Consider the following 24,859-nt stretch of genomic DNA (forward strand, 5'->3'; position numbering starts at 1 on the left):
CACAATCCCGATTCCTTACTCTCAGTGCCAGTTCTGAAACGCTGAGAGTTAGGGCTAATTTTGCCTTCATTTACAACTGAACATCCCAAAGAACTTCATCACTGATCAATCTTGAAAGTAAAACTTACCTTTGAAAGCTGAATTGTTGACCTATTGGACATCAGGTTTCTCCATAGTAGTAAGAGATTTACAAGGTATAAATGATCTTACAGGTATAGGCAGCAAAATTTTCTGCAGTCAAAATATAAATTAGAGAAAGTAACTCACTAGCTGACGATCTTTTGTAATAGGTAGTGTTACAATATCCCGAGCCTTCTGCTTCAGATCTTCTATCTGCATTCTCATTTTCTTGTGTTCCCATTCTAGCTGAAACATCCCTTTAGAGAAATCTTTATATTTCACCATGCTAGCAATTTTTTTCTCTCCTTGAGCCTGAAAAAATAGATTAATCTTAATTAACACACTTTACAGATTATGGAATAATTATTTGCAACAAGAGGGGCAAGCAACCCAAATTATAATTTTAGTAAGGAAAACATGCTATACTGCAGTTTCTTTCCAGGCTTTGCTCCAGATTGTTATCTTTTGTGGAAATTTGTTCCCTTTTATGCTCTGTGCCACAGCCTTGGATCATAGAAGGAGATGAAGAAAATTACAACTAACCTCTCTCTCCATCCTTCTATCTTTTATAAGAATGAGAAGGCATTTTAGCTTTACAAAATACAAGCTTGCTCTGTATAAGGTATTTTGCAGCTGTTACTGAAGGCTTTGTGCAGTAGCAGTAAGAAGCATATTTTGTACAGCTAAAATGCCTAAAAAAAGAACGTTTAATGAGAGTATGAAAAACTTTTAAGTATGATCACCAAGTTCACTTTACATTACAAAGTGTAGTATTTTTTTTTAAATCTTAATGTAAGCTACTGTTCAAATGCTTCTTAACATGACTATAAGTTTGTCTTGAAAGAATTTTCAGACTGGTGCCCAGGATATTAGCATTTTCTATTTACAGCTTGTAAGTGATGGTGTGTCTAAAAACTGTTGCCATTTCATTGACCTGAACTGTATTGATCAAACATCAAGAAAGCAGTCTGTACTGCAATCTTTACATCATGGTAAGAGACATTACAGAATTCTTAACAGCTTCTAGATTACAATTGAGCCTACGGGTGTGTAGTAATGAATTGAAACTGGATGTCAAACTGGAGAAAAAGCAGAGCCCCTGAAGGAAAGTATCTTTGTCTGAAAAGCTTAAATTTGCTTCAGATAACGTAGATTATTACCATGATAGAGCAATTCAGTTCTTCAATAATGCTCTTATTAATGAGAAGGGCATCAGTGTAGTCTGGGATCTCAGTACTTTCCAATTCCACCTGTCCTTGTTTTAGCAAAAACTGGATAGTCAAATTCAATTCAAGTTTCATCTTCTCCTCCTGCACCCTAAGATGGCAGAAAACAAAAACAACCTCTAGTGATTTCAACGGGATTGTATAAATCCTCTCATGATTCAGAAAATGTTTATATTTATTATATGTTCATGTAGGGGTTACTCTTTGACAGCCTGTCTTCTATTTGCTCCCAAAATGACTACAGTATTTTCAACTTATTTCCACACATGAAGTTTTCAACCACTGGATTCAGTTTAACATACTCTAGCAGATGTTCTGAAAGAAAGTGTTGTTACTGAACAGAAATCTTAACAATTGAAAAGGAAATGGAGGAGACTCCCAGCCAGCACCTGTTTTCTTGTATAATTTATCCTGGGGTTTGTTCCTGAATGGCAATGAATGTGAAAATTATGTCATGTACATGAAAAAACGAAATATTGCAATTCCAAGCAGCTCAGTGAAATCAGGTGTCATGTGGCATACTGCAATTAGGAGTGATCCACTGTATCTTCGGCCTACATGAGCAAAATTTAACTGAGCTAGCTAGCATATATTGTGACCTTGAAGGCTTTGGGGGCTTCACTGTATGAATCCTTTTAGCTTTTGGGGCAGTCAGCTTCCATTGAAGACCATGCTGCCATCCTTACTGATGTTGTTATTTAAGATAGTAGATTATGACTGGTTTGGCCTGTTCACATAACCTCACTTCAGAAATACTGTAGGTCTCTTAGATGAATCCTGGATAAAAGAGTGTTGGAAAACACAGTTGTGTAATTCTGTATGTAACTTTTGGTTCTGTGTTGGTGGAGTATTAAAATGTAGCTGAACATAGGAAAAGAAACAAAATTACCAAGTGAGTTCTTGGAAAATGTTTTCTATTTCTGACTTAATCTTCTCATTGTCATCCATTCTTCTCTGGAGAAAGGCCTGCATGTCTTCCACTGTTAGGGCCTTCCATTTCACCTAAGCAAGCAACATCGTGACATTCTGAACTTCTTCAACTTTGTTAGTATGTCAGGGCAAGCCTCTTCAAGAACAGAGATGACAAGTTCTTAAGAAGATATATGTATGTATAGATATGCAGCCTGGTATTTTGAGAATCCCAATAGAGCACATGAGACATAGAGGTTAAAATCCTTACACTCTGCTCAGAAAATTATTTATTCATTTATGCATAGCTTATTCACATGAAGGTAAATCATATTTCCTTCTCTCTTGGTCAAAGGTCTCTGTCTCTGGATAATTCAGATTTACACCTTCATGCTTTAAACTGAACAAATAGCTTGCTAGAACTTTCCAGCAACATTCTTTGTTAAGAATTGCTCTTGACATTCTAGAAAAATATGGGAATGCATTTGTGCAAATGTAGAATGCTAACAGGAGAGAACGAACTCCAACAGATGATGGAAATCAAATACCTTAACTTTTTTTGGTATGGACAGAGAAAAGGAAAATGATCCTTTTTTTAAATGAAACCGTATCAAAGTCACAATCATTCTGATCAAATCCATCCACATTAATATGCTAATTTTTCCTCTGAAGGAGAACTAGAGCTGGTTTCCCTTGATGACATTTCTATTCTGAATTGAATGTGGCCAGAAGCAACTTTCAAACTCAACTGCAGTTTATGTATGCTGCATTGTCATTTCACCACTAGCTTGACCTACACTTGAACTCCACGGATGTTTAAGACCTGAAAATATCAAGTATACTGGCAAAATAAAGAATTTTACATACCAGCTCCTCACTCTCCATTTTATTTCGTCTAGCTCGACAAAAACGTTCCCATATAGACAGGTCTAAGCCATTAGGCCTGTGCTCAGGACTATCCAGTTCATCCATAGCTTTCATTAAAAGGGTAAGTGCATCTTTGTAATCTTCAGCTGAGCCTGGACAATCCCCATACGGATTAGCTGTGTCAAGGAGCATTTCTGTCACTGGAGCCCTAATGCACACACATGGTACATACAGTATTTACTTTTTATTTTCTCTTGCATAGAAGAAGCTCACAAACAACTAAGAACATATCACATTCTCAATCTCTTGCAAAGAGCAAATAGGTAAGGCTGCATCTCACACAAAATAAGAATATATTTTTTGAGACCTGATGATTATTTGGATTGCATTTAAAATAGATCGTGTGAGGTGAATAAGGAAATGTAAGTACTCAAAATACCAATCGTTAGTATGATAGGAAATCAACCACTGTTAACTATCCAATAAAAAGCAGGCAGTCTACTGATTATCAAATTAATTTAGACTATTGAAATAAATAGCATTCTCATTCTTGACTCACAAGATTATTAGTATTTAAACAGATGGAATCAGGGGGGATCTTACTTTGGTCGATGTTTGTAAAGTTGGAAAAGTTCATCAAGGAGATTGGCAGGTACATCAGCAAACTCCTTTGTAAAACCACATTCGAGATTCTAGGAGGGGAAACAGAATGCTTTCTTGTTACCACAATGTTATTTTAAAAAAAAATCAACCTGCCCATATCTTAGGAATACAGAATATGGTGCTCTTCCAAGTGCTCCCAAGCATCATGGGAATCTGGACTATTTCATAAATTCTTCTATGCACATAGCCTGCTTTACTGCTTAATTTCAGTGACCAGCACGTTGACCAGAATTCATTCCATGCTTACAGGGAAGCATGTACCATACCAAGACACAGCATTAACATTTTAATTTCTGAATCTCTCTGTATTAGTTGAGAGTCTCACCTTATCTTCAACTATTGCATTTTCATAGGTGTCTGTGTAAGCCTCAATTTTATTTTTGGTAGTCTGGATTGTTCTTGCAATCTTGACCTATAGCAAAACCAAAAGATTTCAGGAATGAAACTCAGCCAGCAGAAGCACTAAATGGCCATTCATATACACTGATGAAGCTGACACTTTCTTATTTCTAGAGAAAACCTCGTGAGCTATTTTTACTAACAATATAATGGCTTCTTCAGGCCAGGGGGTTACTTGTAGATACTGCTAAAAGGTGAGCAGGTGCAAAATTAAATTAGTTCAATATTGTAACTATTGTAAATATTACACTTTGTAAATATTACACTTTTCCTAAAAAACAGCATTCCAAATGATAACTTACCTTTTCTTTCTCCTTTTTCAGAAGGAAATTACGAAGTCCAGCTTCTCTAGTGTTCAACTCTTCATCCAACATTAAAGCATAAGTGAGATTGACTATTTTGAGTTCTTCCTGTGAAATGATTGTAATAAAAAATATTAACATTCCTGCTGCACAGAGGCAGAGATGAAAAATTAATATTCTCTGCAATACCTGATAGATGACCATCTCGAATTTCACTTTCTTTTCAGAGAGTTTGCACAGAGTGTCATCAAAATTTTTTGTTGTTTCCTGGATGGAAGCTTCAAGTTTCTTCAATTCATTTTCCAGTGCCTGGGGAGGGAAAGAACAAGAGCAGCAATATTACATCTGGAGGAACAAACAAGCTCTGATATAGTATATCAGATGCTGGACAATGCATAATATGGAACTGTATCCTTCAGCCAAAAGGTCCCAGAAATTACTTATTTGGAAGGAGAGAGCTGCCAGGCTACCAAGTTGTGTTGTCCAAATACCACTTTGAAGGATAAATGTAATTGTATTATTTGTGTATGGCATCAGCAACTCTGGGAATGGGACCTGAAAAAAACATTTTAGGAATACTGGTACATTTGTGAGGGAAAGTTACATTTTGTCAGATATCACAAGTTTGGCACGTATTAATTGGTATAAGTAGAGATTGCCTTATTTTACTGTTTAACCTAGGACTTATTTAATATGCCACATGGTTTTTGTTCTTCATTTGTTCTTCTTTTATTTTGTTTATTATTCATTTTTAGAAGTAACTCCTGAGAAAGATCAGAAGCTTTGGTCATGAGCACTGTGAACGAAACCACTCCTCTTCTCATTTTAATTTACCCTTCTGTACTTCTCTTTTTCTTCACTGAGCTCCTTGACTTTTTGCTCGTGTTCTCTAAATATTTTCTTTTCTTCATCATTCCAAACATGCTCAGGCTTGGATATAAAAGGAGGTGGAGGAATATCCTGGAAGTATTAAAGACAAATATGCTTCAAAATCAATATTAAGTCTTCATCAGCACACTAAGAAACTATAGCATGCATCAAATTTAATGAAAGGTATTTCTTAGTGTAAGTAAGGTTAAGTTACTTAAGTCTAAGTAATATATATATTCTGTTTCTTTGGTCAGTTACCTGCATCAGTAGTTCTGGTATATATATATATATGTATATATTCTATTCTCTCTCACTTGCTTACAGGAATTCACTACTGGATCTTGTAAAATACAGGTGTTTTGTACTCAAACATACTACTGCCAGTATAAGATATACACCACATTTTATGTTTCAGAAACCCAAATCTAACTCCATGCAAATGTATACTTCTAAGTGGAGTCCTAATTTTTCAAAACAGATCAATTCCAGGGAGAGCGCTTGGGTCGTCTTTCTGTGACACTCCTTCACATTCTTTCCTCCCTCTACTACTGTACTCTCTATATTTGCTGAGTTAAATGGAACAGTGTTTTTCTGTAAGATCACAGTCATGGATAATAGACCCTTCCCCCAGCAATACAGTTGTTGTAATGATAATACTAGATTATGTTTCTATAGTATTCCACTGTGATAGGGACAGGTGTTGATGGGTAAATCATATGCAAGCACTAGAATCTTGTGGGCTCTTTTGAGCCCAGTGTACGGTCTCTTATGTAGTCTATCTAGGTATAATGCAATTCTACAATTCTGTGACTTTCTTCTATCACTTAGGTTGGAAATATTTGCTAGCTGAATTTCACATTCCCTTAGAAGTCCACGACCTAAATGATATGGCAGAAACACATCTTACCATTTTCAAGATGTCTTCCTTTTTGACTTCCAGCACTCCACCCATCATGTCATTAAGAGCACGCAGTCTTTCATTGTCCTGGGAATGACCACAAAAAATATTTTAGGGTACAAAAGGAAGTGCAGTAATTGGAAGTTTGGGAATGATAATAGGGTAGTTCACCTCTAGATCACCCATAAGATTATATTGTGTGTCACTAGTAGATTAATGGTCTTCAGTGATGCATGTGAAATATGGTAAAAGTCTCAGAGATTTTTTCTGGTAGACAGATGTTCAAATACCAAATAACTTACTAGAACTGCCATTCTGGCAGTTTTGGAAAGAATACATAGGCATAGAATACTCCTGGCCAGTTGGCAGGCTAGGATGAAGGAAGTTGTAGTGTCACTGCCTCATCGTGCATCTCTTTTTGGGCTAGCATCACCTTAGGCTTTTCACAGATGCATTTTAAAGCCACGGGAGAGCCTTATGATCTTCTAGTCAGATGCCTGAAGAACAGAGGTTGCTCAGTCAATAAACACATCAAGCACAAAGCTCTTGATTGAACAGTAGCATGCATTTAGAAATGTATCTAGTCCTCAGTCACCTGATATGGTATTTTTAATTACCACTAAGCACATGTTTTAAAACTATGAGCCTAACACTAAATCTTTGCTTCCCCTAGCTGGTCTATGTAGTTCTAATCATAAACAATACTAAGAGGGAAAAGGTACACATAATTACCTACCATTTTTAATTTATTCTCCCGTACTACATTACTGGAATATTCCAGTGCAGCGTTAACTAAATAAGGCTAACCAGAGACAAAGGCCTATTCAGTAAAAAGGATACTACTTTAAGTACCATAGCAGCAAGGTGTCTTTCCGCTTCAGGCTTAGCCAGCATTTCTTCTTTCTCTATCTCTTGTTCAGTCAGGTATTTTTCAACTTTAATCTGAAGGAAGAAAATGAGGTTCAGATGAGGGTTCTTTTCTCCAAACGTGATAATGTGTGGACTAAGAACATTTGGAAAGATGGTGTAATACTAATTCTTAATGCTAGATACATAGTTTGAAGCTACTTAGTTTCAAAATGGTGCTCAGAGAAAACAAAGAAACCCTTATTTATGGAAGTAATCCCTGCAAGACTGATTTGAATCTTATAGTCAGGAACAGGGGGAATTTCTACCTGATTTATGGGCAATTAAAAACTTTTAACAGCAATAAATTAAGATTGTGTACATTTTATTCATTTCAGATTGACTTATTAAGAGCTTTTTCCCTAAAAAGGGAAGGGAAGTAATAGAGTCAAAAGGATGATTTTAAGTACAGACACATCTGTTTTAAAGCTTTTCAGTACTGACACAATGTCTGGAAATTAGAAGAATTAGAGAACTGTATTTGAGTGGGTGCAAGAGAAAGATTTTTTTTTCAGACACCTCTGAATCCTGAACAGTGAGTGCTCGCTCTGGTATCTCATCATCTGTAAGAGCTGGCTCCCACACTTCCACTTGGAGGTCAAGTTGTGACAAGATTTCTCGGATCCTCACATTTCTTTCTTTCACTCGTGCTATCTCCTGCTCCTTTTGTCGTGCAACTATGTCAAATTCCTTATTAAAAGCAGTTTTCACTTTGTAAATGATGTCCTGAAATACCAAAAAAGGAAACAGCAATACTGCACAGGTCACATGCATCCATGGTTATATACCACTCCTCAAGCCATCAGAATCATAAATGTGTGTATTTGTACACACATTTGTGACAGGGAGATAAACTGGAAAAAGCCCTTTTGTGAAAATCATAAAGGCAGGGCTCAAGCTTTGTTAAATGGAGGTGAGCAATTTTTTTTCCTTTTTTTTTTTCCCTAGTTTTTATTCCTTTTCTTCTATGTATTTGCAATTTGACAAAAATTCTGAAAGAAATACTGCTGCCAAAACTAGATAAAAAATTAGGCTGTCTTCTATTTGCTGTTTTTTGCACTCTCCAGCTGAAAGAAGAAAGGGCTTCAAAGAAAAAAACCACTTGATCTGTAAACTTAGAGATTGTAAATCACAGGTACAAGGAGGCAGAGTTAAGGACACACTTTCATGATTTTTAAGTGATGAAACCTGCAGTTTCAATATGCTTTCATGTGATTTTCTGTCTGACATGTGTAAGTAAAATGTGCCCAGTAAATAAACAAACATTGGAAACTAATTTTTTTAGAACACCTGAGACATTATAATGATTTTACAAAGCATATACTCCTAGTGGATTAGCATAAATAATTGATCTTAACAAAGAAAAGTAGAATATTGTGAGAGAAAACCATGTGTGTCTCCTACTGTGTCAATTTACTAAAATGAAACATGAAAAGGATTTCAGTTCTATCAACAAACTTCACATTTTGAGATGCTTAACTGATTGCAATTTGTATTACAAATGAATATTTGTGTCCATGATTAGTTTGTTAATTTCTAATATAATAAGAAGTTAGGAAGTAATAAGGCAGGATGGCAGATAAGGTACAATGTTGCTGGGAGAAAAAAGGTTGTGCTCAAATGTCTAGTGAGCCAATCTAGCTCTCAGCAAGCTCACTGCATTGGCCAACACTGAAGATATATATACGCTTAGATATTCGTCTTTAAAGCCATACAGTAGAACGATCTTGATACATCCAAGTTTACATCTAAAGGCACTCCTTGTGTTTCTTCCCCATCTACTTTAAACACTAGTGTATCTATCTACTAGATTTTATGTATTACAATGCATAATCATTGAGCTCTGCTACCATTTACAGCCTTAAAGAGCTCTGAGGAGGCAATGCTTTATAGTACTTTAACCACTTCTACCCTTGTAGATCATCTTCATAAGAAGCCTATTGTGTAGCATGTTTACTACTTAATAAACTGGACAGGGCAAGAGAAGTAGGAGAGTCTGATAGTAATGAATAATAAACAACAGAAACATTGAAGACTCCAAATAAAGGGATGGTAAGACTGGGGAGAAAGGAAATGGTGCAAGGATCCAGCTGACTTTTCATTAAGCAGCAAATAATAGGGAAAGTGGTCCTGTTTTCACAGGGCATGCTGAGATGTTCAAGCTAGCTTGGGCTACACAAACTCTTAAACTGAAGCACCAGTGGGCAAATACAGATACCCTCAAATTGGGTATCCAATTTCATAAAAGTGTTTTTCTTCCAGACCCGAGCTGGCAAATCCACATGGTGTTCTACTGCACTATGTGCATTTATTAGCTTTCATCTCAGTAACTCAGAGACCTGTGCAACTCCCCATTGTATAGTGTCAGTATGCCCAGAAACTAACAGTGGCTGTGAATGCTGTCAGAACCAACAGATATGAGAGAGTCACGGCAGTAATACAAATTTAAGACATCACCTTCAATAATACTATCTGATTGACTCTCTGTTCCCTGGTGTGCAAGTCCCATTGGTGGTATAGGATAGATGTGTCTCCACCATACTGAGAACTCAGACTTCCAGTCAGGCAGTAAGATACACTACCATCGGCCATTCCTTCTTCTGCCTTCTCTCCTTCTTCCGTAGATAATACAGGCTCAGAATCAGTCTCAAGATTTTTCTTCTGAACCTGAATATCACAAACATGATAACTGTTTTAATTTTGTACACAATCCAGTGGCACATCTGAAAAAATTCTAGAGGTTGTATTCTGCAATTAAGCTCAGTGATCAAAATAATACAAGTTGAAATGATCATACCTGGAATATTGGGTCCATTTGTAGGTTCCCCAGTACAAGAAAGACATGGGCATACTGGAGCAAGTCCAGTGATAGGCCACTAATACAATGAAGGGTTTGAAGGATCTAATATGCAAGGACAGGCTGAGAGAGCTGGAACTGTTTAGCCTCAAGACGGAGAAGGCTTAGGAGGATCTTAGTAATGCATATAAAAATCTGATGGTGGGGAGCAAGGACAACAGAGCCAGACTCTTCTCAGTGGTGCTCAGTGACAGATTGAGAGGAAATGAGTATACATCGAAATACAGGACATCCAACTTAAACATAATAAAACACTTTTCCTGTGAGGGTTGTCAAACATGGGAAAAAGTAGCCCACAGAGCTTGTGGAATCTTCCATCCTTGGAGATATTCCAAACCTGACTGGACACAGCCCTGAGTAAATTGCTCTAGGAGGGCTGGACTAGATGATTTCCAAAGGGCTCTTCTAACCTCAGCTATTCTGTGATTCTTTAATACTAATACATTTGTTCTGAGTAAAACCACAACATTTTGTCTTTATTTATCTTTTTAAAATATTTTTTGACAATTTCTACAGCAAGAAAACGGACCTTAGAAATGTAACTATGTAAAGAAGGGTTAAAATGCCAACCACGAACATCCTGATCTGAAATGCCTTTATGCAGTACCTCAAAGAGACTGTACCTTAAGATCAGCTGTCTCAATCTTCTTTAACTGGAGAACTTTCTCCAAAGTTTCCAGCTCTTCTTCACTACGTTCCTTCAGTGGATAATTCTTCACTTCACAAGCCATATGGAAGCACTGTTCAAATTTTTTAAAAAAACACACAAAAACCCAAGTAAAAAGTTCTTCAGAATGCATCTATCAATTCATTTTTCAATACCTGAATACTAAACAGTTATAAAAATTTCTTAAAACCAGGAATAAAATTGAGGATCAATTAATATAGACATCATAGTGAAAATACAGGGGAAAGAAAAAACACTTGCCTTTTTGGTAATGAAAATGGTTGGTTTAAAATTTTCTTTTTCTTTTTCTTTTTTTTTTTTAATGTACAGAATTCAACCAGAACTAGATTTTTTGTAAAATGACTTGGTGTTTCACCACCCCTGAGATAATCCAGTATCATCAATTTGACTAATCTCGCTCTGTTTAAAACAATCAAAATCAGGATTAAATTTTGCCTTTATGTTCTGTGTAGCAGAAGTCATACTGACTGCAGGAAAAGAGTATTTACCTCTCCTAGCAACACTGCATAAAGATATTCTCTGAGATGAAGGAATTAAAGAATTGCTTATTTGCTTATCAGCACTCTTACCCACCTTAGAAGGTAAAATCAGCCAGGCTCAGACAAAACAAAAGATTTGCATTGGCCCTGGGAAGATGTAAGTTTTTTCCATACCATAAGCAAATCAGAAATGTGTTACACTTCTATTTATTTTGTCTCTGTACCTTAAGGAATCAATAAACTGCAGAAAATGAAGTAGAAAGCAGAGGTTACCTTAACTGCACGTCCTTTTACACACATAGCATCCCAGCATTCACGTTTGATGACATCCTGCAAGTAGCAGTTGGCTAAATTCTCCATCTCAATCTCCTTCCTCACCTTTCAAGATACAGAAAAGAAAATAACAAGATGTGGTGCAAAATAACAAGATATGGGCAATTTGTATTGAGTTATTGAAAGAAAGCTAACAGGTGAGATGAATTACCAATATTTCATCATCTTAGACTATCACAGCTATCTTCTCCAAAACCTATATTACATACTACTGAAAGGCATAATTTTGTAACTGAAGAAAAGCATTCTAGAGCTTAAGCAACATGCCCAAGGCCACAGTGTCAGATTTATAGTTTCTGGCACAGATCATATTCCAACTGCCAATGTCTGCATCAGCAGCTTCACCTGCTTCAAAAAGTGACTTTAGATACTTTTAAGTGTTCCTGCTTCTCAGCAGTGAACAGCAACTTTGAGATCATCCTCTGTTCTTCAATCATTCTTTCTCCTTTTCATTGATAGTTCTAAAATATTCTTCCCCCATTCTATCATACCCTGGCTACTTCTTGTTCAGCCTCTGCTTGTGCTCTTTCCAGTTCTTCTATATCCAGGTTGAACTCGTGCTGTTCCAGTTTCTCAATGTCTGGCACCTGTTCATTTTCATGCATCATTTTCTGAATCTGTTTTTTTAAAAATAAGTATAGGGAATAAAAAGTCATTTGAATGTGAATAGAGGAAATGCTATTTTAAACACTATAGAACTTGATATCAGAGAAAATTATTTTAATTGCCTCCACTTTTAACTGCTTCATGGTAATTGGTAGAATGTGCTGCCTGTAGCTAGTGACAGAGTACTATGTGAATATATTTCCTCTTTTTATGAAAGTTGATTTGGATGTTATATGTGAAGTTGTGTATATTTTCTAAGAACCTGTAATACACAGTGCTTTATTCTGAGAAGTTTATTAAGTTATCTATGTCATGCAGTTCAACAAAGGGAACTGCAAATTCCTGCACCTGGGTAGAAACAGCCCCAGGCACCAGGACATGCTGACTGCTGAGCAACTGGAAAACAACTTTGCAGAAAAGTAGCTGGGGGTCCTGGTGGACACCAAGTTGAACATGAGTCAGCAACGTGCCCTTGTGGCAAAAAAAGCTGACAGTATTCTGTGCTGTATTGCTGTGTTACTAGCAGGTTGAGGGAGGTGAGAGACATGGACATACTGGAGAGAGTCCAATGAAGGTGATTATAGGACTGGAACATCTCTCATATGAGGAAATGCTGAGAGAACTGGGACTCTTCAGCCTAAAAAAGAAATGGCTTGGGAGGAATCTCATCAATGTATACAAGTACCTGAAGGGAGGGTGCTAAGAGAGTGGATCCAGGCTCTTTTCAGTGGTGCCCAGGGACAGGACCAGAGGCAATGGGCACAAACTGAAACACAAGAGGTTCTGCTCAAACATCAGGAAACACTTTTTTACTGTGAGGGTGACTGAGTACTGGAACAGGTTGACCAGAGAGGTCATGGAGTCTCTATCCTTGGAGATAATAAAAATCTGTCTGGACATGGTCCTGGGCAGACTGCTCTAGGTGACCCTCTGCTTTATCTTCTTGCAGATAGCAGTATTTATGTAAGGAAACAGAAGGAAGATGAGAGGACAGTAGTTTCTATAATGGAAGGTTCTTAGGCAGAAACTAGCCTGCTGAAGGAATAGATTGCTCAAAGTATAAGAGTAGTATAAAATATTTATTTGGAGCAAAGAAAACTGAGAACCAGACAGTAGTTCCTGGCAGGTTCAGCATATAGTCCCTGAAGAAGCACATCTCTTTTATTACCTGTCTGCTCAGAGTTTATGACAAGAATGTAGCAGCACTAGAGCTGATAGCCATAAAGGAAGTGTACTTGTAAACAAAACTGGTAAGATGAGCCATTACCCTTGTAAAGAAACTCACAGTTTTACGTAGCTTTTTAATTCCCATTTGCAGCTCTTCCTTCTGGTTAGAAAACCTCTGAGTCTCTTCTCTAATGACCTGACATACAACAAATATATTATTGAAAGACAAACATAGACAAGAAGAGAAAAAAAGATTGAAATAATCTAAAGGAACATTATCCGTACAGAAAACAAAACTCCGAAGGGATTAATAACTGAAATAGATATAATCCTAATTCAATACGACAATTCTTAGAATTGCTCAAGAGAAAAAAGATTTTATAACCAGGTCACAATGTAAACAGGTTGTACAGCAATAGAGCTTAAAAGAAAGAAAATATTAAAGAAAGAAGTCATTAAAAGTGCAACAATTACAGACACACTGAACTGCATAAAGCCTACTGCCAGAATTTGTTAAGTGTTTTATATTCCTCAGATTTTTCATTGTCACTAAGCACTTCCAGTGGGATATTTAAAGACATGAGTAAACTAACATCTGTTACTCATTCTGGAAGCTGTGAAATTTTCTTTGCCCCTACAGCCTTGTCAATTCATCTCTTAGGGAAAATTTCACAATTAGTCTGCATCTCTGCTTTCGAAAATAAGTTTACAATTTTAAGTAGGATGATGGCTATTGATTGAAAGGGAAGGGTGTATCATTATGACATTGGACAGACTCCATCCTCTAAAAGTCAGACGCAAGTCTCTTAGGACATTAATGAGCAGCTTAAAACAACCTAGGACCACATTGCTGCCTTTCAAGCTTTGCTTCTCATCACCTGTCCCTAGCTGACACTAATAGTCATGTGGTACTCACGCGTATGCACAGCCTCATGGATTTGCCAAAAAATCCCACTAGAGGCACTAAAGTATGAACACTAGCATCAAAACAGAAACAGGAATACATGTCTGGGAGAGTGATGGAGAAGATGCCACTTTCAGTGGCAGTATGTCTTAGATTGACTTGAGCCTCTTGTGAAACTGCATCATAATTTGGAAAGTCACTCCTGAGATCACCCAGAAAGCAATGATACTTTGATTTGTTCTATCATTGAACCTCAAAAGCTGGACAAAATACACAGCTCTGGCTCATATCAGAAAGAACATCCTAGCATCCATAAATTCATATTTCTGGGGAAAAAAAAAGTCTATACTAATATTAACATAGCAGTTTCCAGGTTCACAAATGCTAAATCCCCTCTGTAGACATTTTACTTATAAAAAACTTTGGTTACATAATATACTCACCTCAACGTTAACCTGAAATAAACCTCTGGGGTTTTGTAATTAATGTCATATTGCTGAGTACTGATTTATCAGTGCTGTAGAATTCATTATTCTGGTCCTTGGGAAGAAGAGAGCGCCTGCTTGGTTTCTGATAATAATCTGTGCAACTTTTTGACATTTAGAAGAAAAAAAGTCTTTAGAAGTTTCCAAAGGAAGACAATTTCTCTGACAATTTTTTTTTTTTTTGGTTTACTCCTTGTGTAGAAGTGGTCTTATGGTCTTCAGAGCTCCTACTGCACTAGGTACCTTCTCTGATGTACCTTGACCTAGGATTTCTAAGTGTCTAGATCACAATGCCTTAAAGAGAGGTCCAAATGTCAGAAAAGCGATAGAAACTAGATTCCTTTACAGTGTGTAATTTGGCACCCCAGATCACTACTGACTCTTGAAAAGTCTGGCTTTGATTAATACTTGTTCTATGAAAGTACCTTCTTTATTTTCTGACCTATCCATGTCATGTTATTGGTACTGGCTGAATACAAACTGGTGACATTTCCATCTTCTTCTGTCATCTCTACATTGGAAGATCTAAGTGGTGCTTCCTGAAATTAAGGATATAAACATCCATCTCAGGTACTTAGAGAGAATGAAAGACAGAAATTAAATAAAAAATCAACTCACATTAGAAGCAACACCACCAAATTCCAGAGTGTTACAACATTTTTATTCCCTAACCAGTTCCCAGATTTGGTCCTGAAAACCCCTGCAAAGCCTTTTGACTCAAACAGGCTGACTGTACTAATCTCTGTAATCACTGCTTTGCTTGATTTCAACAGAAAAATATACGACTAGTAACACAATGTATAGCAGTAATATCACACTGGGAATGACACACAACTTTACATGAGGAGAAACTGACTTTCATGGTGTTTTCTGTGGCTGAAGAAACGAAGTGAAATTGAAGATATGAACGTCATCTTCCCATGACTATTCCATTTCTTTGATAATACTATTCTGCAAATTAATAATCAAGTATATTCAGCCCATCTTCAGGGTATTCTGTTTTTAGCAAAGGATCAGAGTTCGTTTTGAGGACAGTTTTTATCATGTGTGATTTTAGGATAATGATCAAACTTTTTTTCCCCATAAAAATAGAGAAATCACCTCTTCTGGAAGTGATGCCGATGTGGATTCTGGGTCAAACTGCCATTCTGCCATAGATTTTAAAACAACATTTTCATTTGAAGTAGACTTGTTCAGTATAGCAAAAAGAGATTGCCAGTGAGAAGCAGCTTCCTTAACTTCAATTTTCTTTATCTTCCTAGTAAACAGAAATTTTTTGTGTGTTATGGAAAAGGACAAAGTATTAAATATTCTTTATAACACAATTATTAAGTTGCTTTAAAATGCCTATTTAATATTTTAAAATATGATTCAATTTTGTTTGAATTCTAGAATTGCATAATTAAGTGAAGTTTCCACAGAATTAGAAATTCTGAAAGATTAATTACCCAAATTAGAAATATTGCTCTGGCGGAGTCATCTTTAATCTATGCATCTACCTGAACGGCTCTCTATAGCCACAGTTGAATTCCCATTAAAGCTGTGATGTCTCCTAGTTGCTGAGTTAAAATAGTATCTCATGAGATTACATCCCTTACTTCCAGAGAGAGCCCCTTCCAGATAGTTTATATGAGAGTGATAAGCAGCTCACTATGGGTAATATTTATCAGAAGATACTCCTATATCTTGTATTGCAACCATATCCAAAGTACAAAACTTTTCATGAGCTAGGGAGACCACCACTAAAGATGAAAGGAGTGATTTTATTTCTATCCAATTCTTCTCCTTACTTTGAGACTAATAAAAAGGAAGTCTAGAATCACAAGTAGATGCAAAAATTAGTCTGTCAGGATGCAAGAAATTACACCATCAATACTGGTCTGCCACTTTATACATACTTCCATTTCAGACACACCAGGGCACCATCATTTTTGCCATTAATGAGGATGAATTTGCCATCCAGTGAAAATACCATGGATCTGATTCCCCCTCCTTGATATGAGTGACAGTGCTTTTGAGCAAGTATATCCTAGAAAAGTCATAGAAGCAGTATCAGCAAATACATTTTTCTAATGTCTGTAAATTCTGCTTCTTTATTTTAGATAAAAGTCAATCCAAAATGTCAATAGAAAGTACATAAAAGACTAGGAATTATGAGTTTAAAATTTTTTACTACAGATGGGGCAAGTTTGTAGTATATTGATTTTGCAGGAGATAAAGAAGAGTAGTAAAATTATCCACCCTAAGATTTACTGGAGAAGAAAGTAAGTAGTTTGTATGATCATATACATATTCATTATAAAAATAGTTATACTGTATAATGCTATGTCAGTTCATGTTCAACATAAATTTTTCTGAAACACCTTACATTCAAGTGAAGAAAAGCTTACAGTGAAAGGAAATAGCTTCACACCTCTTTCTCATGTGAACTAAACAAAGCCTGTGCCTGGATGCCTCCCTACCATAGTAAAGGTATGATAGATGAACAAAATGCCATCCTTTGCTGCTGACGCCAGCCACCGGCTGTTGGGTGATAAACGGAGGAAACCTGATCCAAACTGCTTGCTAGGAGTCCTCTTTTCTGATAAAAATACTGATGGATCTTCCAACATATTCTGCCAAACAAACACAATATTAGTAGCAGTTCAGATGATAGAAATATCTATGCCATTTTGAGACTAATGAGAGCTTTGTGGGTTATCCCATGCATTGCAATGTAAAATATTGTTGGATTACTGAGCTCAGGAAGCAGTATCATTGCTACTCACTATGTTTGGGCCTGGAGTTTCTTGGCTCAGAAAGTACAGGACTTGTCAAGGAGGAATGCTCACCTTTGGAATTCACTGTCTTCTGTGACCTAACTCTTAAACTGAGGGAGACCAATTAGCTGCAGAGAGCTCCCGTTCATCAGCAGGTACTGACAGTGGTTTCCTGAAGCCCCCAGTACTTCGTTGTGAAGCAGGTCTGGGCTGGGTTTACAGTTGTGTCTTAGAGTCATGGGCTCACATTGGCTCAGTTTCTTCAGTAGGAGGATATTCAGGTTACTCAGCAGACTGTACAAAAGCACAGCTCCAATAGAGAAACTACATGGGATGTACCTGCAAGCTGTATGAGTTTTAAGAACCAATATTTGGCTTTCTCTGTAACAGAACAAGGAGATTGCTTTTGCAAGGTTTCTGAGCAAGTGCTAGGATACTGAAAGTTGATGTATATGGATGAAGTAGGTATTTTTAGTGCAGAGAGGATTTCTTTCTTTTATATTCACTTCATCTACAGCCTTTGTTCGCTGGTAATTAACCACCACCCAAAATAAAGCAGCTTTAGAGAATTACCTCTTCAGAGAGATGGTATTTACAGATGAAAGGTGCACAGGCACAGTAGCCATACACAATGTTATCCTTCAATCTAACTGCTGAGCTCAAAGGGTAATCCAGATCATATTGCTCCTCTTTAATGGCATTAGCATTAAGCATTCCTTGTTCATCAACATACTTGTCATTATCTAAGATTGAAAAAAGAAACAGGGAGGAAGAGGCATCACTACCACTAATGCAGGTGCTTCACCTATCAAGTAATTAGGAAAACCAGTCTCAGCAAGGAGCGAGCATGATGTGAGTTTTCAAGGAGGAGACTGGGAATTAAGATACCTAACTTTAACTCTGTGGGTTGTGCTGATGTAGCACACTGCAGTGAAGCAGAAAGATAGTTCTAGCAGCTCTAAAGAAGTACTAGAAACAGTTTAACCACAGTGATGTGACAATTTGTATACACGAATTTACCCTGCTTCTTGGGTATTACATAAGCAGTGCTAATTAGTTTGCGTGGAAGTTCATGTCATCATTGCCTTCATCTAGACTTGTTTAGGCATCTCAGCCATGAAGTACCACACAGTACATACTGGGTGGTATTGGTTGAAACACTTAAGTTCACATCTTCAAAAGGGCCTTTTATTCTTTTTGGTTCCTTAATTTGAGCTTTAAAGAGACACATTAAATTAAGACTGATGCAGTAACTGTAGATCTTCAGCAACATTGAAAATCAAGCTCCATTTTATATGTCTAAAAATAGGCACAAAAAGAAGCCCAAGATTAGTGAATATTTAAAGAATATACTCACTGAAAACTACTTTTTAAAAAGTTTGTAAATTGTAAGACCTTTTAAAAATTAAATATAAATAACTAGAAAATCTGATACTAGGCTTACTAACAGTTTGACAGAAGTTTTCTCCACAAAAAGGCTTTGTTAGTAAATCAATTGCATATAATGTGAGCAAAATGATACAAAAATATAAATGATGTTAGTAATGAACATAGGCTGCCTTTCGTTGTAATGTGATAGATAGAAGACATCGCTGAAACCTCAAACTATGTTGATTTGGCAACTCTTAGGTGGAAGAGACATAAAACTGGAAGTGCATGGTGGGATACAAGTTAATCCTTTTTAAATACAGTGGATTTTTTCCTTGGTGCTTTTATATAGAAAACCTATAACAAAGACAGGGAATCATTATTGTTTGAGTTATATCAACCTTTAACCTCTTTCTAATGAGCTGTTATATACCTATAATAATTCTTTGAAGAGGTTGGTGGGATTGATTCCACTCTGAACACCTGATATGCTAGTCTGCATACAGGTGATGCCGAGCCCAAGGCCTCTTTGTGGCTGGCTTTGGGCATTGCCCACACAGTAGTAATAATAACAACATCAATAACAACAACAACAACCAGTAGTAGTAAAGTGGTGGCTTTGTGATTCTGCAAGTGAATTACTTCTTCCTTCCTCAGCTTTCTCTCAAAATATCAGTCCTTCTGCTAAAATGATTCAGCTGACTATAAGTCTATAGACTGCTGTATGAGAAATGGTGTCCTCAGAGAATGTACAGATGTGATGAAGAGATTAAGATTGTTAGTATTTTGTGTTAAAGCAGGGCAATAATATGTTCTTGCCTTAGAAAAATGTCACATAGTATATATTTCAATTCTTACCTGTTGTGAGTCCTGAAGATAGACAAAAAATTTCCAGTCTTGCTCGCTGGACTTCTGCTACATTAAGAAGTATCATCACTTCAACTAAGTCATTCCTGAAGTCAGAAACTACAGAAAGATCCAGAACTTCATCTGCCAGCACTGAAGCAGGTAGGGAACACCAGTGTAAATTGTTACTGAAGCATGGTAATATTGTTTTTACTAAGATATCATGTGAAACAAAAAGACATCCCTGTTCAGAATCCATGTCAGGTCAACCACACAGTTCTGAACTTGCATTAAAATGTCAGACAAGCTACAACCTGGTTTCAGGAAGTGCTGCATGCACACAACTTCAGCTTGAGGCATCAGGTGCTGAGAATGCTAAGCACCAGAGTGTTATTATTGCACTAAACATTCAAATCTGAGTTTACATCCAGCTTGAATTGTAGCAATTTTGAGGCTGTCTGCTGATAACTAGCAGATAAAGCACAGAAAAGCCCTCCTTTAAGAAGCCAGTCAGACAATGAGAACATGATCAGGCAAATTCTGAAAATTATCTAAGGACATTTAATTCTATATTTGTCAAATTCATATAAATAAAATTATGATGAAGATCTATATGCACAGATGTGATCTGTTAAGTATAATGTTATTGGAATTGAGAGACTGTATAAACAAATTTACAAATTTCAAAAGAATCTTTTTGTGAGTTAAAATTCCATCATTTTTTATTCTTCAGTATCAAACAGCAAAGTTGACAATTCCAGCAGTGCCCATGTTAAAAATGTCTGGGATGGACATTTGTTACAGGAGATTTCAGTCAGCTATCATGACCTACAGTTTTTTAGTCTAAATTCTCATATGGTGAGCCACAAAGGTCTTAAGTTCTTTGCCAGCACTATTACTTTTGAGCTGGAGCTGTGGTTAGTCAGTATATCCATTCTCTTCCCTGTGATTTATACATGCCCTGGGAGAAAAGTAATATTGGTGCATTTGCTAACTCAAACTACAGAGAAAAGAAAGAAAGAAAAAAAAAAGATTGGCCAGGATAAAATATGCTTAGGAAACGGGTGGGAAAAATATGTTTAGTCCTCCAAAAAAATAAGTAGAATGGGGAGTTGCTTAGTCTGACCAGCAAGTATACTTAAAATATAGCAAATAGTGAAAACACAATGTAGTTAATGTTGTTGCATATATTACCTACGTATCCAAGAACTTGGAATAATTTTGAAGGCCGGGCATCTAGAATAAATATGTGTCCTTCTGTAGCTCTAGCGATAAGGAACTGGCCATTCTGATCATAACTAGGTAAAATACAAATCCAAGTAGAAAACAGTTCAATACAGTCAATAAAAAGCATCAAAGAATTCCATTCTCATAACTCTGTTGACTTCATTGAGGGCATAAACACAACCGAAATTTCAGCTTCTAGGTTTACAGGGTTAGGGCCTGATATAAGGCCCAGTGCTATGAGTGCAATTTCTAATTGAGTGGGTGGTCAATCTAAACCTAATGATGCTCCCTAGCAGTCTAGTTAATAACTTCATTAAATCTTTCTCTGAAATTCACTTTTAAAAAAAATAAAACTACTATACAGATTTTGATATTATTTTGAATAGACATGTCTTTTTATTGATTTGACTTTGAATAAGTTGCTTTCTGTATCTATTTTAAATGTTTTATCTTAGGTAACTGTGAAAAGAGATCACACCTGAGTCTCCAAATAACAGGCAGATTTATAATAAAGTTTAATAGTTCAAAATCCATTCTATTTTTTAAAAAGTAGAAGAAAAATACTCTCAGATTTTGCAATAATTGAAAAAAACCCCACCAAACAAAAAAAGCCTTTTAGATCACTAAAGCTAATTACAAGAGGACTAGTAAATTCTGGAACTGTAAGAAAATGAATAATTAACAATGGTAATAAAAATCCACCATATAAGAAAGTATGACCAAAAGGCTTAAACTTAACTTCACAAAACCTCAAGTGAGAAATAACCCTCTAAATTCAGATACATGGAATTGTACATAATTACTGCATATAGTGATCCATCAGAAGGGATCTTATACATCAGTATCTTCAGTACTCAATTAAACCTTCTTAAAATACAGCTTTATTATATTTCTCTCATATAAATCCTGCTACTACTCTTGCAAGCAATTCAGAATATGTTGGAAAAAACTGAAGTTGTTAAAATATTTTACTTTGCTATTTTTAGAATAAAATCTTTGATTTTTTTGTCCAGCTAACAGCATTACTCAAGCAACAAATTGACAATATTCCTGCCCTTGTTACTACATACTTACTGCAAAGATAGCACTGGAAATTTGGAAAGAAAAATTCTGTGAACAACCCGTGGAGCTTCAACTTTGGTAACATCAAGGAAATAGATTTGACCTCTTTTGGTCCCTACAGCAACACTGTTGGAGGAGGGACAGCAAGCCATAGCAGTTGCCTAGTTGAGAAGTAAAAGATACTTAACAGTTCCATATTTTTTTATATATTATGCTATGTGCTAGTATGCAATTTCTTTTACTATTTGAAAATCCCCAAAATTTTGAGAAGAAACCCCAAGTGGTTTATCTAAAAAACATTTTTTTTTCAACAAAGGATTTTAGAGACACTGTAGGAATTTTACCTATGTTCTGTATCTACATCTCGAAAGCTAATTCTGCACTCTTCAGAAAAAAACCCCATTATATCCACTATCCAGATTTTAAGTGAAAGAAGTTCCACCTAAATAAAACAGTGAGTGCACTGTTATGTGTACAGCTGTTATAGAAAGGGCTTTCTTTTCCTACTATGTCAGTTTTCTGGGTCTGAATGCATCTTAAATCAGAACAAAGCACTAACAGTTTGAAATACTCTTATCAACTTAATTCTTAAAACCTGTTTTTCAGATCAGTCAAGGCATTTAGTTTTTATATACTTGAAACTTTTCTTTTGGTTCTGACACTCATTAAAAATAAAATTTTAATAAAGTAATATAATAAAAATTTAGATTGTTATTTACAAATATGTGCTTAAAGACACATCGCTAAAACATTAGGTTGAAATGTTCCCTCTGCTTTATGACCAAGTTAAATACATAATTAGTTCAAGGAAACATTCTCAAAAATAATATTTTTAAAATCTCTTTCATGGGTTGTTCAAAGACACTACTGAGCTTTCCTCAGCACTGGTTGATCCAAATCTGTGGAATATTATGCTATGAATTGAAAAGTATTAAAGAAAATTTTAAGTATCAGTCACTATATAAGTTCCTGATTACATGTACCTCAATATCAAGGTTTAGCTTGCTGAGGCAAGTTCCATCTTCCAGGAGCCAAACTTGTACTTCACCTGAAATTGTTACAGACTGTTGAACAGAGAAAAACATAGTCAAAAGAAGGTAAAATAACCAAATAGTCTGGAATTGACTAGTGATCTCCTATAGAATATAAATTCAACTAATGTTTGAGCATAGCAGATCAAGGGTTACTAGTTTTGCTTGGAATTATCTTGCTTTTTGTTTAAGTCCAGTTGCTGCAAGGTACACCTAACTAATGAAAACATTTAATATTTTTTGTGAATTGCTGCAGCTACAGGAATGGTCTTTAAGCAGAATGAGACAATCTAGGGCAAAACATGTAAGCTTGATCAATATTGGCACTCCCACCATTCAGCCAGCAATAGAAAAACCTGCTTAAAATTTTCTTTGCATAGGAAAGAGCTTAAGGAGAAGTCTTGTTTTCTCACATGAAAAATGATACATATCATAATGGTGCTTGAGTTCTTATATCCAGGCAATTTTGTAATTCCACAGTAAAGCATGGCTAGAGATCAATCAATCCTCACATTACTCATTCAGAGTCAGGTAAAATTTATTGTTCCCATGCTAACGACAAACAAACAGATTCAGCAAACCTAATTGATTAAGACCCTAGGGTTCCTAGGCTGGCTACTTGAAAAATTCATGGCCTGGAGATGAATCAGACTTGCTGGCTAAAATATATGTCTTCCAGGTGTTAAAGAGATGGGAGGAAAGCAAGGAATTTCTCAGAATGGACAGATCCATGAGTAAGGCCTTCTTTGTCTCTGAACCCAGGACAGAGGCATCTCTCAGGCTGATCCAATTTGTGCTGAAGGCTGAAAAGATCAGTAGGAAAGTCTTGTTCCAACATCTATTCTCTGAACTCCACTTTTTGCTCAGCTATGCTCCTGAACAATAGTGAGACACACAAATCAACAGCAGAACCAAAATGACATTTTAGCAATCTGTGAATTATCCGCCTGTGTTCTAGGGCAAGTTCTGACCCTTTTATAGGCCATACCTGAATTAATGCCATTTACTTCCTTAAAGAGACGTTACACAACTGTAACAAATATCAGAACAGTCCCAGTCTCTTCAAGGCTTTTGATTTTGTGCCTTAGCAACATATTGGTTACCTGAAAAGTGCCACTATTATATATAAGAAGGAATGCCATTTCTTACCACACAGTACTTGTTCCCTGGAGTAAGAAAATCAGCTGCCAGAAAACAACTGCTGCATGTGTCCAAGAGTTTGACAGTTTCTCCACTGCAGGCAGGTTTGTAAGTATAGACTGTCCCCTGACAAATAAAGAGAAATAATCCATCATTGGGCTATGAAACTTTTCATTAAAAGCTTTTAAAGACTTCAACAAAAAATACCCATCTTTCTGAGCTTCACTCTTCAAAGTTTTATATTTGACTCTAAACTGAGGTAAAAAGTGCCCAGTAGAATTCAGCTGAATTTACTGGATTATATTAATTTACACTAGCCAAAGATCAGGTTAGTTCATTTTAGAGTGATTCAGCTAGTCACATTTTCAATAAGTTTTGTTTCTCAAAATTGCTTTAATAAAATAATTTAAACCCACCCTATTTCATGTTACTCCAAGCATCAATAAATATTCTAAAACAGCATAAAAGATAAATCATAAATCTTAAGCTTTAAGAGTTGTTTTTATCTAAAGAACTCAAAGCCTCTTAGAAACAATTCATAACTAATGTTGACAAAAATTTTAGAATTTCTCTACTCATTTTACAAAAGGAGGATAAAATCAGAGAGTGTGACCAAAGTTACCATTGCACTGCTGTCCTGAACACAGAACCTCCTGACTCTCACACACACACAACATTTTAAGAGCTTTAAAAATGTCAATTTAAGTTATTAAAGGTCTGGAAAAACAGGTGGAATTTGAGAATTTT

At 36.2% G+C, this 24,859-nt stretch overlaps 1 protein-coding gene across 2 annotated transcripts in view; it reads right to left on the minus strand.

Annotated features, from left to right (window-relative positions):
- The window catches only part of CFAP43 (cilia and flagella associated protein 43), a 51,883-nt gene that overhangs the window by 8,628 nt on the left and 18,396 nt on the right, over positions 1 to 24,859 (minus strand). For both annotated transcript variants that reach the window (XR_012624020.1, XM_074831215.1), the window contains 27 exons: positions 24,122 to 24,238; positions 22,925 to 23,005; positions 21,954 to 22,102; positions 20,847 to 20,950; positions 19,665 to 19,805; positions 18,012 to 18,181; positions 17,142 to 17,294; positions 16,578 to 16,708; positions 15,781 to 15,937; positions 15,105 to 15,218; positions 13,409 to 13,486; positions 12,009 to 12,134; positions 11,458 to 11,562; positions 10,641 to 10,757; positions 9,618 to 9,827; positions 7,680 to 7,886; positions 7,107 to 7,196; positions 6,264 to 6,341; positions 5,321 to 5,446; positions 4,676 to 4,795; positions 4,487 to 4,594; positions 4,111 to 4,197; positions 3,726 to 3,814; positions 3,123 to 3,330; positions 2,236 to 2,348; positions 1,281 to 1,437; positions 268 to 432 (listed from right to left, as the gene is read on the minus strand). Coding sequence is in view for 1 of the 2 variants with exons in the window: in XM_074831215.1 (XP_074687316.1) it covers positions 268 to 432; positions 1,281 to 1,437; positions 2,236 to 2,348; positions 3,123 to 3,330; positions 3,726 to 3,814; positions 4,111 to 4,197; positions 4,487 to 4,594; positions 4,676 to 4,795; positions 5,321 to 5,446; positions 6,264 to 6,341; positions 7,107 to 7,196; positions 7,680 to 7,886; positions 9,618 to 9,827; positions 10,641 to 10,757; positions 11,458 to 11,562; positions 12,009 to 12,134; positions 13,409 to 13,486; positions 15,105 to 15,218; positions 15,781 to 15,937; positions 16,578 to 16,708; positions 17,142 to 17,294; positions 18,012 to 18,181; positions 19,665 to 19,805; positions 20,847 to 20,950; positions 21,954 to 22,102; positions 22,925 to 23,005; positions 24,122 to 24,238 (3,501 nt within the window). In the remaining variant the exon portion in view is untranslated. The remainder of the gene's footprint in view (positions 1 to 267; positions 433 to 1,280; positions 1,438 to 2,235; positions 2,349 to 3,122; positions 3,331 to 3,725; positions 3,815 to 4,110; positions 4,198 to 4,486; positions 4,595 to 4,675; positions 4,796 to 5,320; positions 5,447 to 6,263; positions 6,342 to 7,106; positions 7,197 to 7,679; positions 7,887 to 9,617; positions 9,828 to 10,640; positions 10,758 to 11,457; positions 11,563 to 12,008; positions 12,135 to 13,408; positions 13,487 to 15,104; positions 15,219 to 15,780; positions 15,938 to 16,577; positions 16,709 to 17,141; positions 17,295 to 18,011; positions 18,182 to 19,664; positions 19,806 to 20,846; positions 20,951 to 21,953; positions 22,103 to 22,924; positions 23,006 to 24,121; positions 24,239 to 24,859) is intronic.

The sequence above is a fragment of the Strix aluco genome, chromosome 7 (assembly GCF_031877795.1).
Source record: "Strix aluco isolate bStrAlu1 chromosome 7, bStrAlu1.hap1, whole genome shotgun sequence".
In the NCBI taxonomy this organism is placed as follows: domain Eukaryota; kingdom Metazoa; phylum Chordata; class Aves; order Strigiformes; family Strigidae; genus Strix; species Strix aluco.